At 40.1% G+C, this 17,332-nt stretch overlaps 1 protein-coding gene across 2 annotated transcripts in view; it reads left to right on the forward strand.

The window, feature by feature from the left end:
* Positions 1–7,889, forward strand: part of IRAK3 (interleukin 1 receptor associated kinase 3) — a 62,441-nt gene extending 54,552 nt beyond the window's left edge. For both annotated transcript variants that reach the window (XM_032170669.2, XM_032170671.2), the window contains one exon: positions 2,407–7,889. In XM_032170669.2, the coding sequence (XP_032026560.1) occupies positions 2,407–2,871 (465 nt within the window). In that variant the 3' untranslated portion in view covers positions 2,872–7,889. The remainder of the gene's footprint in view (positions 1–2,406) is intronic.
* The last annotated feature ends 9,443 nt before the right edge of the window (positions 7,890–17,332 follow it).

A 17,332-nucleotide genomic window follows, 5' to 3' on the forward strand; every position in this document is an offset into this window, starting at 1 on the left:
CCACAGAACCATGGAAAATCTAAACTAGATAAATTGTGTATCTAAGTGAATTATTTGTTAATGAGACAAATCCAGCCTCCAACAGAGAATTCCAACATAATAGTTAGTGTTTCCAGGTCAAAAAGCCACATCATTTGCTACTCTGGTAGAGGTCATTTCTAGGTGGAACCAAGACCCTACAAAAAATTTAATGTAAAGACATAAATGAGCAGTTTGCAGGGAATATTTTATGCAATCTTTTGTTGTTTTTTTTTTTTTGAGACAGAGTCTCACTCTGTTGCCCAGGCTGGAGAGGAGTGGCACTATCTTGGCCCACTGCAACCTCCACCTCCCTAGTTCAAGTGATTCTACTGCCTCAGCCTCCCAAGCAGCTGAGATTATAGGCACGAGCCACCATGCCTGGCTAATTTTTGTATTTTTAGTAGAGGCGGGGGTTTCACATGTTGGCCAGGCTGGTCTCGAACTCCTGACCTCAAGTGATCCACCCGCCTTGGCCTCCCAAAGTGTTCAGTCTTCATTAAGAGATCTGGTTGATTATAAATGCAGCATATATTTTCCTTATCCATTTTTAAAAATTTATTAATCTATCCATAGACTTAATCACCCATTCATTTATTTGTTTATTTGCATAAATAAACAAATACTTAATTAATGCCTACTCTGTGTGTGCCAGACTTTGTGTTGGGCGCTGGGAATACATCAGTGATCAAGATGCAATGACTACCCTCAAGCTCACTGTTAAGAGGAGTCAGATCAGTAAACATAGAATGTTGGTCCAGCAAGAGAAACATAATGATAGACAGAAGGCCAGGTTACCATGGAGCATGGACTCAGAATACACACCAGCCCATGGAAGTTAAAGGAAGCTTTTTGATACATATGACAGTTTAGCTAAGATCTGAAGAACAGGTTGGATTTAGGCAGCAGTAAGGATGGAAAGACATCCCAAGCAGAGAGAATGAACACCTGCAAAGGCTCCAAGGTGATGGAGCCCATGGTGCTAAGACCACAGATAGTTCAGCATCATGGAGGGGGAGCAGTGAGGGAAAGCCTGGAGTGGTTAAAATAGTAGAAGCTTCCATGACAGAGGGACATGAATTCCATTCTAGGAGTTTGGATTTTATCCTGAGTCTATCATAGAGCCATGCAAGGGTTTTAAACAAGGAGTTGACATGATCAGAATATAAACAGCACTGGCCTTCGAGGCAGGAGAACTGTATTCCAGGCCTGACACCACCCGTGAGAGTTGTGTGGAGCCAAGGGCTCAGGAAGGAGCTATGAGATGTATCGTGCAGGGACAGAGAATTGGAAGCCTGGAGATCTGGTGTCAAACAACAGGTCTGTACCTTACTGACTAATGATACTGCTTCCCTTTTCTGAGCTTCAGGCTTTATCATCTATAAAATGAGAATGATTAATGTTGTTTGTACAGGTTAAATGAGATAATATATGTGAAAGCACTTTGTAAATTGTAAAGCTCTCTATATGTATTTTTTTAATTACGTGTGTGTGTGTGTATATGAAGGTATGTTGTATGGTGTATTAATTACATCAAGGGTTCTCACATCTAGCTGTACATCCAAATCATCTGAAGCTTCTAACATACAGATTCCTGGACCTTCAACACCTTATTTTTTAAATGACAATCTCTATGTTGGGACCAAGGGAAATGCACTTTAAAAGAGCTCCCTAAAACTTCTGGCATTTGGTCAGGCACAGTGGCTCACGACTGTAATCCCAGCACTTTGGGAGGCCGAGGTGGGTGGATCAGCTGAGGTCAGGAGTTTGAAACCAACCTGGCCAACATGGCGAAACCCCATCTCTACTAAAAATACAAAAATTAGCCGGGCATGGTGGCATGTGCCTGTAATACCAGCTACTTGGGAGGCTAAGGCAGGAGGATTGCCTGAACCTGGGAGGCGTAGGTTGCAGTGAGCCTAGATTTTGCCACTGCACGGCAGCCTGCGCAACAGAGTGAGACTCCGTCTCAAAAAAAAAAAAAAAAAAAACAAGAACAACAACAACAAATAACTGGCATTTAAGAATTACACATTGGGCCCACCATTTCCTCATTCCCTTCCAATCTTCCACGTATTATGGTTGAAGTAAAAAATGTAGAGACTTGCCCAAGTTCACAAAGCTAGTTGGTGGCAAATCTGAGGCTTAAGTCAGGTCTCTTGGTATTTACTTTAGTGTAGTTTCTTTTATACCTTGTTTTAAGTCACTTAATTTACTCCTCAAAATAAAGGGGTTTAGCTAATCTTTAAGATCCCTTCTAATTCAAAATTCTATAGCTGAACTAATTTCATGAAAATGAAAGAATATTCTTTATAGGTAGAGAGATAAAGGGTAAAAGGAAAGATTATTCAAACTCAATTTAATGTCTATTTGCTTCTTTGTTATTAGGTTCTAAATACTCTTGAAAGTACTCAAGCCAGCTTGTATTTTGCTGAAGATCCTCCCACATCACTAAAGTCCTTCAGGTGTCCTTCTCCTCTATTCCTGGAGAATGTACCAAGTATTCCAGTGGAAGATGATGAAAGCCAGAATAACAATTTACTGCCTTCTGATGAAGGCCTGAGGATAGACAGAATGACTCAGAAAACTCCTTTTGAATGCAGCCAGTCTGAGGTTATGTTTCTGAGCTTGGACAAAAAGGCAGAGAGCAAGAGAAATGAGGAAGCTTGCAACATGCCCAGTTCTTCCTGTGAAGAAAGTTGGTTCCCAAAGTATATAGTTCCATCCCAGGACTTAAGGCCCTATAAGGTAAATATGGATCCTTCTTCAGAAGCTCCAGGCCATTCTTGCAGGAGCAGGCCAGTGGAGAGCAGCTGTTCCTCCAAATTTTCCTGGGATGAATATGAACAGTAGAAAAAAGAATGAATTCCACCAGAAGATAAAGAAAAAAGCAAATATTGCGTAGGCACCCGAGCACAGATATGACCTTGGGAAGACATTGGCTCCATAAGCAATGCCAAGAGAATGATCAATAGTGAGTTTGGGTGATGCAGATAAACAATCTGGACAATTCTATTCCTTTTTTCCAAAACCCTCAAACAGAGTGCCTTAAAAAATTGTTTTATCAGGATAATTGCCTCATGACCAAATCCACGCTCAATTAGAGCCCTTCAAAATGCCTTAAGATCAGGGGTTCTGACTTCAGCCAAACAAAACAATCAAAACCTACCAAAAAGGGACTGGATTCTAATGTCTTCTCCATCATCCTCAGTGTGAGTCCTCAGAGCCTCCATCTGCCGAGAACATTCAGTTGGATTCCATAGTTTGGTTTAGCTTGCTTGCAAGGCTTGTAGCAGATGTCTAATTTGTAAATGTTCATAGATACCTTTGGAAAGAATCACCTTGTTATTCTGATTGACCCCTCTTGTTTTTCAGTTAATCCCTGACTAGCCTGCTTGTCTGAAAATGAGCCAGGTTCACCCTTGGCTACAGCATGCTCTGTGTTGAAAGGGGATTTCTTTCCAAGATCTATCCTAAACTCTTAGGACAGTTTATCCTGTATTGACTATTATTACAGCTTTTTAAAAACAGACTTAGTGACCTATTATATCCTAAGGAGACTATATGAAATGTCCATCAAGTAATTTTTATTCCTGACAAAATGGCTGGTCAAGGGCCTAGGTCAGCTTTTTGTTTAATCTACACCTTTCAACTCTGGACCTTCACTCCTGCTGTTTCTTGGATCTCCCTCTTTTGAAATCCTACCAATCATCAGAGCTCTACAAAACTGCCATCCTCCTGGAAGCCTCCCTAATCTCTACAACCAGAAGTACTCCCCTTATCAGTATTTCCACAGCAATTTCTTTGTATTTCTATTTTATATTTATCACTTTCTGAATTATATCAAAGCTGCTTGTCTCATCTCTTTTACTAGGTTGTAAACTCCCTATATTAGTTTTCTATTGTTTTTGTAACACATTGTCACAAATTTAGTTACTTAAAGTAACATAAATTAATTATTTTGCAGTTCTGGAGGTCAGAATTCCTTAGCATTCTTTCTGGAGGCTGTCGGGGAGAACTCACTGCCTTGCCTTTTCCAGTTTCTAGAGGCCACCTGCCTTCTTTGGCTCATGGCCTCTTCCTCCATCTTCAAAGCCAGCAACGTGACATTTCAGATCTCCCTCTCTCTCTCTGTCTCACCGCATCTTCACTACCTTCTTCCTCTCATTCTGGCCCTTCTGCATGTCTTTTATAAAGACCTTTGTGATTTCACTGGGCCCACTCAGATAAGCCAGGAAAATCTCTGTGTCTCAGATCCTTAATTTAATTACACCTGCAAAGTCCGTTTTCTCGTGTAAAGTAACATATTCACAGTTTCTGGAATTGAGACATGGACATCTTTGGGGGGCCATTATTGTGTCTGCCATACGCCTGAGTGTGTGAGGGCCATCTCTTCAGAGCCTAACGTGTCATCCTACACAGAGCAGGTGTTTCCTTATAAATTAAGTTGAATTAAATTACCCCTATGAACCCACATAATCAATAATTCAGCTATAATAAACATTGCTGAGTAAATTAACAAAGGGAGGATAATGACTCTTTATGATGATGGATAGAAACACTGAAGAAAACCATTTTCAGAGGATTTACTGAATCTTCCTCTCCAAGGAGCTTGTAATAGAAGGGTAAACCTCTGGTTTCTTGTCCAGCAGAGGAATAGGCTCATGTCTTTTATTTTATTTTTTTGGTGAGTCAGTATGGTTGGGTTAATCGTACTCACATTAGATTCCATGTTGAAGAACAACTAATAAAAGAAGAAAGTCATCAGGAATCAGGGTGAGATTAACAGACCAAGGTCAGAAACATGGAGTTACAATTCTCCCAAAAAGCACGAAGTGAGATTAAAACCACAGTAAGTCTTAGTCTGATTGACAGGCTTTATACAGGCCCTCAGTAAGCAGTTGGGAGAACCCATGCCCACCACTGCTGTGTAGGGTACCTGGCTGCTCAGAGCTCTCTGCCCCATCTGATCACCACACATATGAAAGGGTTGGACTAAACTTCATATAACTTTTATTCCTGTGACCTGTGCTAGTTTGGCAACTCTTGATTACACATGTTAATGAAAGGAAGCAGCAAAAGTCTTTGACATTTGGTTTACATATTGCAAACCTTCTGAGGCCAATTTAGCTTATTTTAGAGATGTAATCTGCGATTATATTGGCTGAATTGGGAAATTTAGCCTGGAATCATGTGAAGTTGCCACTAATAATTCACAAAAGAGATGATCAAGAATTGACTCTGTGTTAAAATGTTTTTCACTTAGAATATGGACCCCCACCAATACATTCAATGAAGGGTCATTAAGGAAGCTCTGATTAACAACAGGCCCATGCAATTACTCAGCACATATAATCTGTTGGTATTATGTTGATTTGAACTTGCTCAGCCGACTTAAAGCAGGATTTCTCAAACTGTAGTATGCATCAGAATGGACTTGGAAAGCTGGTTAAAAACACGGATTGCTGGGTCCACCCAGCTTCTGATGCACTAGGTCTGGGGTTAGAAATTTTGCTTTCTAATGAGTTCCCAGGTGATGCTGATGCCAATGATGTGAAGCCTACTCTTCACATCAGTGAAAACCACTGCCTTAAGGTGCTCTTAAATTGTTATAGATTGGTAGATCCTACCTTTCCATCACTGGTATATTTTTTGAGAAAAGGATCCTTTCTTTTCATTCTATTATATTCATCCTATTACATAGGATGTTGGTTAGCACAGAGTGGGAGCTCTAGAAAGATTGTTGACCAATGGTCTTATTGACTAGATCATCTTTCTAGAGTATGACTATTTTGCACCCCTCAAAGATGAAGTCAGATAAGCTGGCAGTGACCTGATTAACTTTGTGGTAAGCAGATGCCACTGTGGCTGGGAAGTACCAAATCTTCTGTTGAATGATTCAGTCTTCCTGACTAGATGTGCCTTCTAGTGGGTGTATTAATAAGCGTTAGTTGATATGAATTAAATGTTGCACCTTTCTATGGGTAATAAGAGGATACCTTTGTGGTTTCATGATGTGGAGACCACGATACATAAGAAAGCAAGAATGAGTCTTCAGGTGTTCCCTCTGATCAGCAAACATGAATTCATAATTTCACTTACTCTCATTTTTGTAATGCACTGTGAGCAATCCTCCAGGCAGATCCTATTCACTAAGCTTCTTCAGGCTTTTGTCCCATTTTATAATGCCCAAACACATGGAGAAAACATTTTGTTGTTTTTGAAAACAGGTATGGGATTTCTGACATAATCAATTTTATTGACTTCTTGAGAGTTGTAATGATCTGTGACTCACTGCATAATATTGTAGTTTTATAGGGTGGCATATCACCCTGTGTAAAACAACTTTTATGACCTGAGGACTGATGAGTACAGGAAGTGAGGTTTATCATGAGTAGCGTTCATCTGCTAGAATCAAAGCACTGCATTAGCTACTAGGGTACGAAGTAAGACACAAACAGTTTAGTAAGGAAGACAGGGCATCTACCCAAGTCAACAGTTCAGTGACATCTGTTATTTGAACCACACACACCAATAGAACCGAAGTAAATGCTGAAAGGGTGAGAAGAAGGAATAGATTACTATGCATTTTTGAGAGAGTGAAGAAGGCTTCTTGGGGAAGGTTTCTGAAAGGAGATAAGGAATTAAGAGAAATAGGAAAGAGCACTGACAAAGCACTTAGGATGGTTATTCAAGGAATTGGGGATCCACAGCAGCTGTGCACAACCATCCCTGATGCCAGAAAAATGGGGTAAGGGTGAAGGGAACTGGGTCTAGAGCTTTGCATGTTTTCTTCTGGTTAACCCTCAGAGTCACCCTGAAGGTGTGGATCCCATCTTATAAGTGAGGACACTGAGTCAGGAAACTAACTTGCTGAAATCAAGTCCTCCCAGTCCTCCCATCAGGTCCTCTCTGGTCTGGAGGAGCCAGGATTTGAACTCACATTTGTCTGACTTCAAAATCCTTGCTTTTTCTTGTGTTCCACATTGCACAATGGAGCCACTGCCAGTTCAAGCTCCTATGAAAAGGGATGGATGTGAAAAGTCACTTGTTGATGCCACAGATTTTTAGTAGGTACCATGTCTCCTGCCTTTTTCACTATCCTACTCCTCTGCTACTACTTATCTGCTACAGGCACCCACCTCTGCAGTTACTTGATATGAGTTAAATGAATCCATCCATCCAAACTTCCATTCATTGAATAAATACTTATCAATGGCTTCCTTTGTATCAGGCACTATTCTAGGAGCTGGGGCTACAGTGCAGATGGAAACCAGCAAAGCTCACTGCTCTCATGGAGCTTACCTGTGAGTGAATAAATCTCAGGGGGTTCTCCTGTCATAGGTCTTGGCTCCTCTGCCAGCTCTTCCAAATGGGTTCAGAGAGGTTTTCTCCTTGTGCTGTTGTGTAATGGATAATCCCATGGTGGCCCTCACTTTGCTGTGGTATGCACTAAGTAGTTTATGGTGTGCTTTGTGGCTGACAATTGTGACAGATTCTATTCTTCTATTGGTATGTGGTTTCTTTGGGGCATTTGTTTGGATACTGATGGCATCTTCTGGGGGTCTGAGGCACCTACACAAACCTCAGGTCACTATCACGTGATACTGGAGTTGCCTGTTAAATTATATTTCTTCTTCCACAAAACTGCAGGTTCCCTGAGGGCAAGGTCTATGTCCTGCTCATTTTTGGATCCCTAATGGCTGGCACAGTACCTGGTGCATAATATGGTTCAACAAATGTTTGTAAAATGAATGAATCAAATAGTTCTTCAAAGCATCTTTAGAATCAAGATTGTCATCTAGATTGCACCCAAAGTTTATCTTTCTAGTATTCAGAATATAATCAATCATTAGGCCGGGCGCGGTGGCTCACGCTTGTAATCCCAGCACTTTGGGAGGCCGAGGCGGGCGGATCACGAGGTCAGGAGATCGAGACCACAGTGAAACCCAATTAGCCGGGGTGGTGGGAGGCCTGTAGTCCCACTATCGGAGAGGCTGAGGCAGGAGAATGGCTGAACCGGAGGGGAACTTGCATGACGAAAAAAAAAAAAAAAAAAAGAATATAATCAATCATTGCTTAAATTATTCCATTTCGCCATTCTTGAATAAAAACTATTAATTTTAAATACTAATATCTGAGATATCTTTGAAAAGAAGGTTAGTCATTGTATGTGTTACTTATAAATTTTCTCTATGGTGGAAAATATTCCCAAACTATGTCTAAGCAATGATAAACCAGTGTTCTGGCAGGGAATAAACTGATGTTTGTTGTGTTTTATATCTGTCTTCCTGTTCCAAATCATGTATATATACTTGATGGTCTGTGGGTTTGACTTGCAAGTATTTTCCTGGGAGGCATTTTATTCCAAAGACCTGTATTGCCTGCTAAACCTTCATTTAAGAGACTCATTATGGATGTCATCTCCATCATTACAAACTTTTCTGGTCATCTGTATATGTAAATAGCAAGATAATATTTACAGAGTTTTACATTGGCTCTTGAATTTTAAAATATTCTCATAGACAAACATTAATTGGAATGGGGAGTAAGGAGGTAGGAATTGCTTACTTGCGGAACTGCAGGCTCATTGTTGTGTCTAGTAGGTGCTAGGTGCATTCACACATCTCTTAAGCTTTAAACAACCTATTGAGCCAGTTTCCGTTTCCTTGATCTATTAGATCAAAGAAAATGAGGCTTAAAGGAGTTGGCTCTTGCCCTAAGTCACACTGCTGATAGAATGAGAATACAAACCAAAAACACTTCATTCAAGTCCAGAAATATCTGCCTTGAAAAAGAATAACTTAAAAATTAAAAGTATCCCCAATTTGAACATGAAAACAGCTAATAGAGATCTGTTATTTTATTTTACTATTATTAATTTTGTCCTCCCATATTGGCAAAGATTAAAGCAATTGACAAAAATGGCATTCTTGTTCACTACTGGCAGGAGTGAAAATTGGTAGAACCTTTCTAGAAGGCAATTTGGCAACATGTATCAAAAACCTAAATGTTGATACACCTTTACCCAGCAGTTTGTTTAGGAATTTATCCTAATGAATAAAAGTTGTCCAAGTCTTCAAACGTGAGCCATAAAGTATACTTCATGATGTCTATGATATTAAAACATTGGAAACAACTGAAATATCTTTCAGTAGAAGATGGATTAAATAAATTCCATGCAGTTGTCATTTAAAAATATTTAGATGTATGTTTGTTGCTATGGATGTATGTTCCCAAAATATTATTGAATCAAAAAGCAGACTACAGAATATACGTTTAATATGAGCTCATTTATAACATTGAATATTTTAAGATAATACATGTTTCATAGCGAGATCTTCACCAAATGTTAAGGATGGTTTTTTCTGGGCTGTGGTATTTGGGTGATCTTTACATTCTTCAGACTCTTATGTATTTGAAACTTTTATAATGAACATATATCATTTTTATTAGAAAAGAATAAAGTTTTTGGAAAAAAACAGCCATTGTCTACATTTCTACATTTACTTGGCTCTTTGCTTGGTTGTGCCCTCAGTGGCAACTAGCAACTAGTAATAATGCTTCTATTCCACTGTTCTTTATTATTTTTATCTTCCTACCTTAGTAACTGAAGCTACGAAATGGATTTGTCTGGTATCCCTTGAGTAACAAGTTTTGAGAAGGCATGTGACAAAGCAATGCAACAGGCAAAAACCAGATAAGCTGAAATACAAAAGAGCAGAGTACAGATCACAGTATACAACTGAGAGTGTTTTGTAATTAAATATTAGTTGATTTTGCTAAAATCTTTTTTAAATTACCCGTAAGATTTATACTTACAAATCTCTACTTCAAGGAGTTATCTACAGTTAAATGAGAAGATCTTTGAGGAGATAAATTTTCCACCACAAAGTATTCATTCTCCAGACTTGTACCCCACTATCCATTTTTAGTTTACATGAAATTTTTACCTTGCTGTAGTTTTAGTTGGAAATAAAACTTGCAATATGGCAGAGGAAATGTGACTGAATACAGTGTTTTTCTATAGCAGGTAGAGATGAACCTATGTAACGATGCTAATGGGATTCACAATGCATTAATTATAAAGGGAAATAGCGAAGTGTACTCCAGGGTAAAATAGCAACTCTAATGAGTTCTGACTGGGGGGACTATTTTGTGCACATAACTAAGTTACAAAAGTGTGTAAATATGATTTTTAAAACATACTTCCCAGGCAGATCCAGCTAAAAGATAAATGAGTGCTGTTTTGTTTTTTTGTTTTTTTTTGTTTTGTTTTGTTTTTTTTTTTTTTGAGACGGAGGAGTCTCACTCTGTCCCCCAGGCTGGAGTGCAATGGCGCGATCTTGGCTCACTGCAAGCTCTGCCTCCCGGGTTCACGCCATTCTCCTGCCTCAGCCTCCCAAGTAGCTGGGACTACAGGCGCCCGCCCCCATGCCCAGCTATTTTTTTGTATATTTAGTAGAGACGAGGTTTCACCATGTTAGCCAGAATGGTCTCGATCTCCTGACCTCGTGATCCACCCGTCTCGGCCTCCCAAAGTGCTGGGATTACAGGCGTGAGCCACCTCGCCCAGTCGAGTGCTGGTTTTTAAGAGCATAAAAGAGCCACAATTTTTTTTTATGATACCAAATTAATGTTTTGGTGCTACTTCGTGTTTTCTGGAAGGAAAATGCCAACTGATAAAACTGTGCCCTCACTGCAAAGAGTTCAGTAAAAGAGAATTTAGGAAATCTAATACATATAGTGTGAAATGGGATCATTTCTAAACAGCACATTAGAGTGAGGTTACTCTAGTGATCTTCTTAATGTTCTTGATACCATTATTCACTAATTATAATTTCATGTCATTCTGAATGTGTATAGGCTAATTATAGTGCAGTTGCTGGACCATTAAATACTGGGTCTTATGATATTTCTTTTTCTTATGATTATAACCCAGGATTTTAAAAAAGAGCTACAATGACTTCAGCCAAGGGTAAATATGAATCTATGACCTTTTATTGTTTAATTTTGTATCTCCTAGAGGAAAATTTAAGATTCCAGCATGCTTACAAAGCCAAATATGTATGTTTATATTAACTCACTGCTGGCAGCTCTAAGGCTATTACTTGAGACAGCAGGCAGAGCAATCTCTGACATTTTCATTATGCATTTGTCTAGCAGCTTGAAGAGGGGAAATAATTCATGTGATTATGAATAGCCTATCTTGGTCATTAAAATGTATTTCCCTAATAAAAAAATGATCACTGTATTTTAGAAGACATATTCTGACGTGTCTCCATCTTTCTTTCTATCCCATATCCTAGCATTATCATTCCTAATTTCAAAAGCAGTTGAATGAACCAAGTAGCACCACTGCCTTCTGTTTAAAAGGTCTCATCAATTACAGTGAAACTACAACTTCATTTCACTTTAGCCTCTATTTCCAAGGCCACACTCTAGACCCTGTCATCACCTGCAACTGCTACATATCAGAAATCATAATATTTTTCCATAAACAAAAATAGTATGTTTTATGACCTCATAAAGATCCTATTATCTGATCCATCAGTGTTCTCCAAAGAAACAGTCAATAGCATATATATAGATGAGTAAGAGGAGACTTATTATGGGATTTGGCTCCCACAATTATAGAGGCTAAGAAGTTTCACAATCTGCCATCTGCACACTGAAGAGCCAGGAAAGCCAGTGGGGTAGTTCTGTCCAAGTTCAAAGGCCTGGGAAGGGGGTATTGGGGCACTGGTTTCAGAGTCCAGAGGCCTGAGATCAAGAGCTCTGATGTCCAAGGGCAGGAGAAGATGGATGTTCCAGCTCAAGGAGAGAAAGTGAATTCTCCCTTCCTCTGCCTTTTTGTTCTATCTGGGCCCTCAAGAGCTGGGTTGATGGCCACCTGCATGACGAGGGCTTCTTTACTCAGTGCACCAATTCAAATGCTAATCTCTTCCAGGGACGCCCTCATGGAAACACCCTAGACCAGAAATGATGGTTTACCTACTACCCAAGTCAAGTTGACATATAAAATTAACCATCACAGTTGTTTAGGCTTCCTTCCTTGATGGCAGGCACCACACCTCCATTCCTGAAGGGTCTAAGTCCTTAGTGATCCTGCCTTTTTTGGAATGTTATGATTTTACATCAACATTCACTCCTGGTTGCAGAACCATTAGCACCCAGAAGTCCCTGGATTCCAGACTTAAGCCTCCCTGCTCTCATCGTGTTCATAAATCTGATTTCCTCTTGATAACTGCAGTCAATACCCAGAGGCATAGAACTACTTCTTTCTCTCTTCTTGGTTCAGTGGCATGAAGAACCCAAAATGACAGTGTCTCAACTCCCTGGTGCATAAACCCTATTGTGTCCCCATGGAATCATTTCTCACTTGAGATCCAAGACCTTTCGATTAGCAGAACTCAGAGTTGAAGAGATAGAAAGTCAAAAACAGAAAACAAAAACAAAACATGAGTGGGTACCTAGAAGTAAAAGTGAGAAGAGCCATTTCAACTTCACCCTTTGGTTGCCAGACCTCTATATTCTGGCTGTGAATAAAAGAGCACCATGGATCGGTCTTTGGTTTAAAACTTGCGGTCGTCAAGCCTCACAGAGTGTTGGCCCCCAGCTGACAGCATAGCTGAGCTCTCAGCAGGCCATTTCAAAGTCCTATAAAGCCAACTGCTTTATGAAGTATTCAGTAAGACCAGCAGAATTCCACGGGTGCAAGCCTCATTGTCTTATTATTTTACTTTATATTTTACTGTTTTATTTTTTATTTTTTTCAGAGACAGGGTCTCACTCTGTCACCCAGGCTAGAATGCAGTGATGTGATCTCAGCTCACTGCAACCTCCGCCTCCTTGGTTCAAGTGATCCTACCACCTTAGCCTCCTGAGTAGCTGGGACTACAGGCACATGCCACCATGCCCAGCTAACTTTTAATTTTTTTAATTTTTTACTCTTTTGCAGAGGCAGGAGTCTCACTCTGTTGCCTAGGCTGGTCTCAAACTCCTGGGCTCAAGCGATTCCCCTGCTTCGGCCTCTCAAAATGCTGGGATTACAGGGGTGAGCCACCAAGCCCAGCTGCCTCACTTATTTTACTATAAAATGAGTTCTGCATCAGAGCTGTGTTTAAAGAGATACTATAAACCTACCAACCAAGGTCCTGACAAAGGCACTGTGGGCAGGAAAGGCAAATCCATATCCAGACTAAGCATCAAATCAGGTGAGGACAAATCACTGCTCCCTCCATGCTAGAAGGGCCCACTGCAGTCAACCTGTCACCAAATAACTAGTAGGCCAGTTCCCCTGAGGAATGATGCCAAGTTAAAGGCTCAGCATTGACTTCTGCTGTTGGCAGCTCAGGCACTTGGCCGCAGTGAAAACCACATCAGACTTCAATGCAGAAAAGCCCACACATAACTTTCATCCCTGTTGCCGTGGCCACCTAATACCCCTTACACCAGACTTAATGCTTCTGGCACTGAATCTGGAACCGAGTTGTTTTGAAAAGTATTGTATGCCTTCGTATTTCTTACTGCTCTTGGGAGGAGTCTATGAACACAAAGCATTCAATAGGTATTATGTTGCTGGCATAAAGGATGGAAAGAAAGGCAAGGGAAATTCCAAGCAGGCTTTGGCAGAATGGAACAGCATAGAAACCACAGACCAGCATGTAAATGAGCCTGAACTGATGGAGAGCAGTTAGAAAATAGTAGAGAATAATTTGGAGAAGTAAGATCTGGTATTTCACAGAGCCCTTTGAATAAAAGGTTGAATAATTTGCACTTTATCTGAGAGGAAGGCCTTAAGCATTGTAATCAATTAAATAAAATATTAGGAATTGATAGGCACATAAAAGTAACCTTGTACACCTTTTGATGAAAGCAGATAGCCTCTCTAGAAGGCCTTTTGATGAATTCTCATCCAGGATATGCTGGAAAAAATTCCAGGGAGAGCATCATTTTGAGAAGAGAGGAAGAAATCATTTTGCCACTTTCCTGCAGTTTCTTTCCTACGTTTGTAAGGAGGGGTGGCATGTCCTCATGGTGAGAAGGTGAAGGCCTGCCATTTCAGGGGCTGGGTTAGTACCAGAATACTGATGAGGCAGGGCCGGTGCATAGGTAGGCTCTGAGTCTCTCTCCTGGGGATTACTTGCCCCTCACTTCCTGCTGCCTCCTCGCCTGTGTAGAAAGAGCAGGCTGGACTGGAGAGGAGGTTGTGGGAAGCCCCCATTTAGGTATGGATCCTGGCTGAGGTCATTGTTCTCCTTTATCGGCAGCGTGGTAGACTTTCTTCCGGCTCCCGTGTCTAATTCTCTTTTGCTTTGAAATCTAAGCAGGTGGATGAGATGTGATTACCTTTCCCAGGTAGCCCACTGCATTAACAGCTATTTCTACCTGGCTTAGAGTTCTCTCAGACTGAACTTAATCTGCTTCCAATCCGAGGCATTCAGAATAAGCCTAATTTTCGTCCTGTGTATATTCCTACAACGATTTTAAAGGGTTATTATTTCTATTTTTCTTGCATCCTGAGAAAATAGTGGGAAAAATTTTAATTCATCAGTAACCAGTAACATTTGTCATCTTAAATCCAATGTAATACCTTAAATATGCTAGATGAAAAGAATCCTCGTTTATTATGTTATTTAATTTGGGTAGGATTCTGTTAATTTAGTCTAAGGCTGTGTAAGTGTAGATGCTTGCATGCATGCACATGTGTGTGTATGTGTGTTGAAGTCATCATTCTGTACTAGTTCTGACCTTGTGGATCTACCAAGGTCTTGGGGTCTTTTTCACATAAACTGCCAGTAACATCTCCTTCAACCTTTCCTTTTGCAATTGATTTTTATACACCAAAACAGAGCTCTTACATTTTTATTGTTTTAATACTACTCGATTATTTTTAAACAATTTTATCTGCATCATAGTTCAATGCTATCTTGTTTGTTTTCACTCACTGATCCAACTAGAGTTGGATAACTCTCCATTTCCTACCACTTTCCCCTTGACCAGTCAGATCTATCCACACTCACCTTCTCACAGACCAAGCTTGTTCCCATCTCAGGACGTTTGTGCTTGCTAGTCCCCTGCCCGGAATTCTCTTCCTGCAGAATGTCTCCCTCTGCTATTACTTTCTGTTGTCTTTTTCATTACAGTGATTTCCTTCACTTCTTTTGTCATGACATGACATTATATTAGATATTTATTTGCTTATTTTTCATCAGCCTTCTTCCTTAGAATATAAAATCTATGAAGCCAAGGACTTTAACTTTTCACCACTGGATCCCCAAGGACTTGGAAAGTTTCCTGAAACATAATAGATGCTTAATAATCATTGTTTGAATACATGAATTAAATAGTCTTTTAAATTCTTAATTTGATCAGCCAACGTTTTTTTTTTTTTGGCTCCTCCTTCCAGATTTGTGTCATTGGCCACTTTGGTAAAGCTGCTTTCACCATCCACGAAATTGTTGATTAAAAAGTGCTCTACAGGATAAACGCCATTTCAGAACCACATAGTCCTCTGCCAAATAGTCTCTAACAGGTTTACATCTTTTCAATTATTAAAAAATCTTTGGAAATAAATTCAAGCAACTCTGATTTCATCTCATTTTTTTAACATATATTTCTCTATCTTTAATATAAAATATGATCAAAATTCCTTTAAATCACATAAAGGACCTTCAAAAACTGGCCCCAAACAACCTTTCCAACATTTATATTTCATCACTACCTCCTTTCTACTTCCTTCCCACAGACTTTGTGTCTTTTGTTCTAGTCTCACTAAATGTGTTGTGATTCTTAAAGCATGCCATGGTCCTCATCTCCATGCCTTATACAGGAGTCGCCAGCACCCAGGCTGTGGACCAGTACCAGTGTATGGCCTGTAGGAACTGGGCAGTATACATTACCCAGTCTGTGTCATTCTGTTACAGCAGGAGGTAAGCAGCTAGTGAGCGAGCATGACCACCTGAGCTCTGCCTCCTATCAGATCAGTGGCTTCATTAAATTCTCATAGGAGTGCAAACCTTATTGTGAGCTGCACATGCGAGGGATCTAGGCTGTGTGCTCTTTATGAGATTCTAATGCCTGATGACCTGAGGTGGAACAGTTTCATCCCAAAACCATACCACTCACTTCTCGGTCTGTGGAAGGATTGTCTTCCATGAAACCGTTCCCTGGTGTGAAAAAGTTTGGGGACCACTGCCTTAGCACACCTGTTCCAGTTACCTAGAATGCCTCCTCTCTCCACCTTCACCTCCAGACAGATGGATCTATCCTTGATGTAGCATAAATGCCACTTCCTTCATGAATCCTTCCCAAACTTCCCCAAGTGATTAATCATGCCCTCTCTTGTTCTCCCTCAGTAATTTTGATGTTTCTTTAGTATTTTGCCTTTTGTTTCGTTATCACTACCATATTATTTATGGGTCTCTTTCTAGGGATAAAACTTTTATCTCTCCCAGGCTATGGACTTAGATACCCATTAATATCTATTGAATAAAGTGAAAAACATGATGAAATATTTTGTTCACTGTTTGCTGTAGTTTAATGAAAGCAGGCCACACCCAGTGGTACTGACTGACATCCCAGACTGGCTTCTATCAAGGTGGCATTCACCTAGACGAGTTTTGTGGGGTCCATCTTACACTTGCTATCTCAGAAGCCAGAATTTCTGTTTCATTGGAATGGGCTCACCTCTCAATGGTAGATTTGCATTGACCAGGTTCACGTAGATGGGTAAAAACCAGAATACCCGTTATCTACTGCTATGGTTTGAACGTTTGTGTCCCCTCTAAAATTCACATTGAAAGCCTACTACAATAGTATTAAGAGGTGGGGTCTTTAAGACGTGATTAAGTATGATGGCTCCAACCTCATGAATGGGATGAGGTGCCCTTATCAAAGGGCTCCAGGAAGCTAGCTAGCCTTTTTGCTCTTCCGCCTTTTACCATGTGAGGACACAGCAACAAGATGCCATCTTGAAAGCAGAGAATAGTCTGCACCAGACACTGAATCTGCTGGTGCCTGGTTGTGGACTTCACAGCCTCCGGAACTGTGAGAAATGAATTTTTATTGTTTGTATATTACCCAGTCTGTGGTATTTTGTTATAGCAGCACAAATGGACTGAAACTTCTGCTTTCTAATGATAAATACAACTATTCAGACAGCTGAAATTCTCAAGTCAATCTATTAGTGCATTATTTCCCTGTAGGCAAGCTATATATCAAGTGATACGCTATGGGACAGAAGAATTACTTGATCTTAAGTATTTCTCAATAAAGGGAGCATAAGACTACCTCCTGCATTAGAGAAATA

This window comes from Hylobates moloch, unplaced genomic scaffold, assembly GCF_009828535.3.
Source record: "Hylobates moloch isolate HMO894 unplaced genomic scaffold, HMol_V3 SCAFFOLD_12, whole genome shotgun sequence".
Taxonomy (NCBI): Eukaryota; Metazoa; Chordata; class Mammalia; order Primates; family Hylobatidae; genus Hylobates; species Hylobates moloch.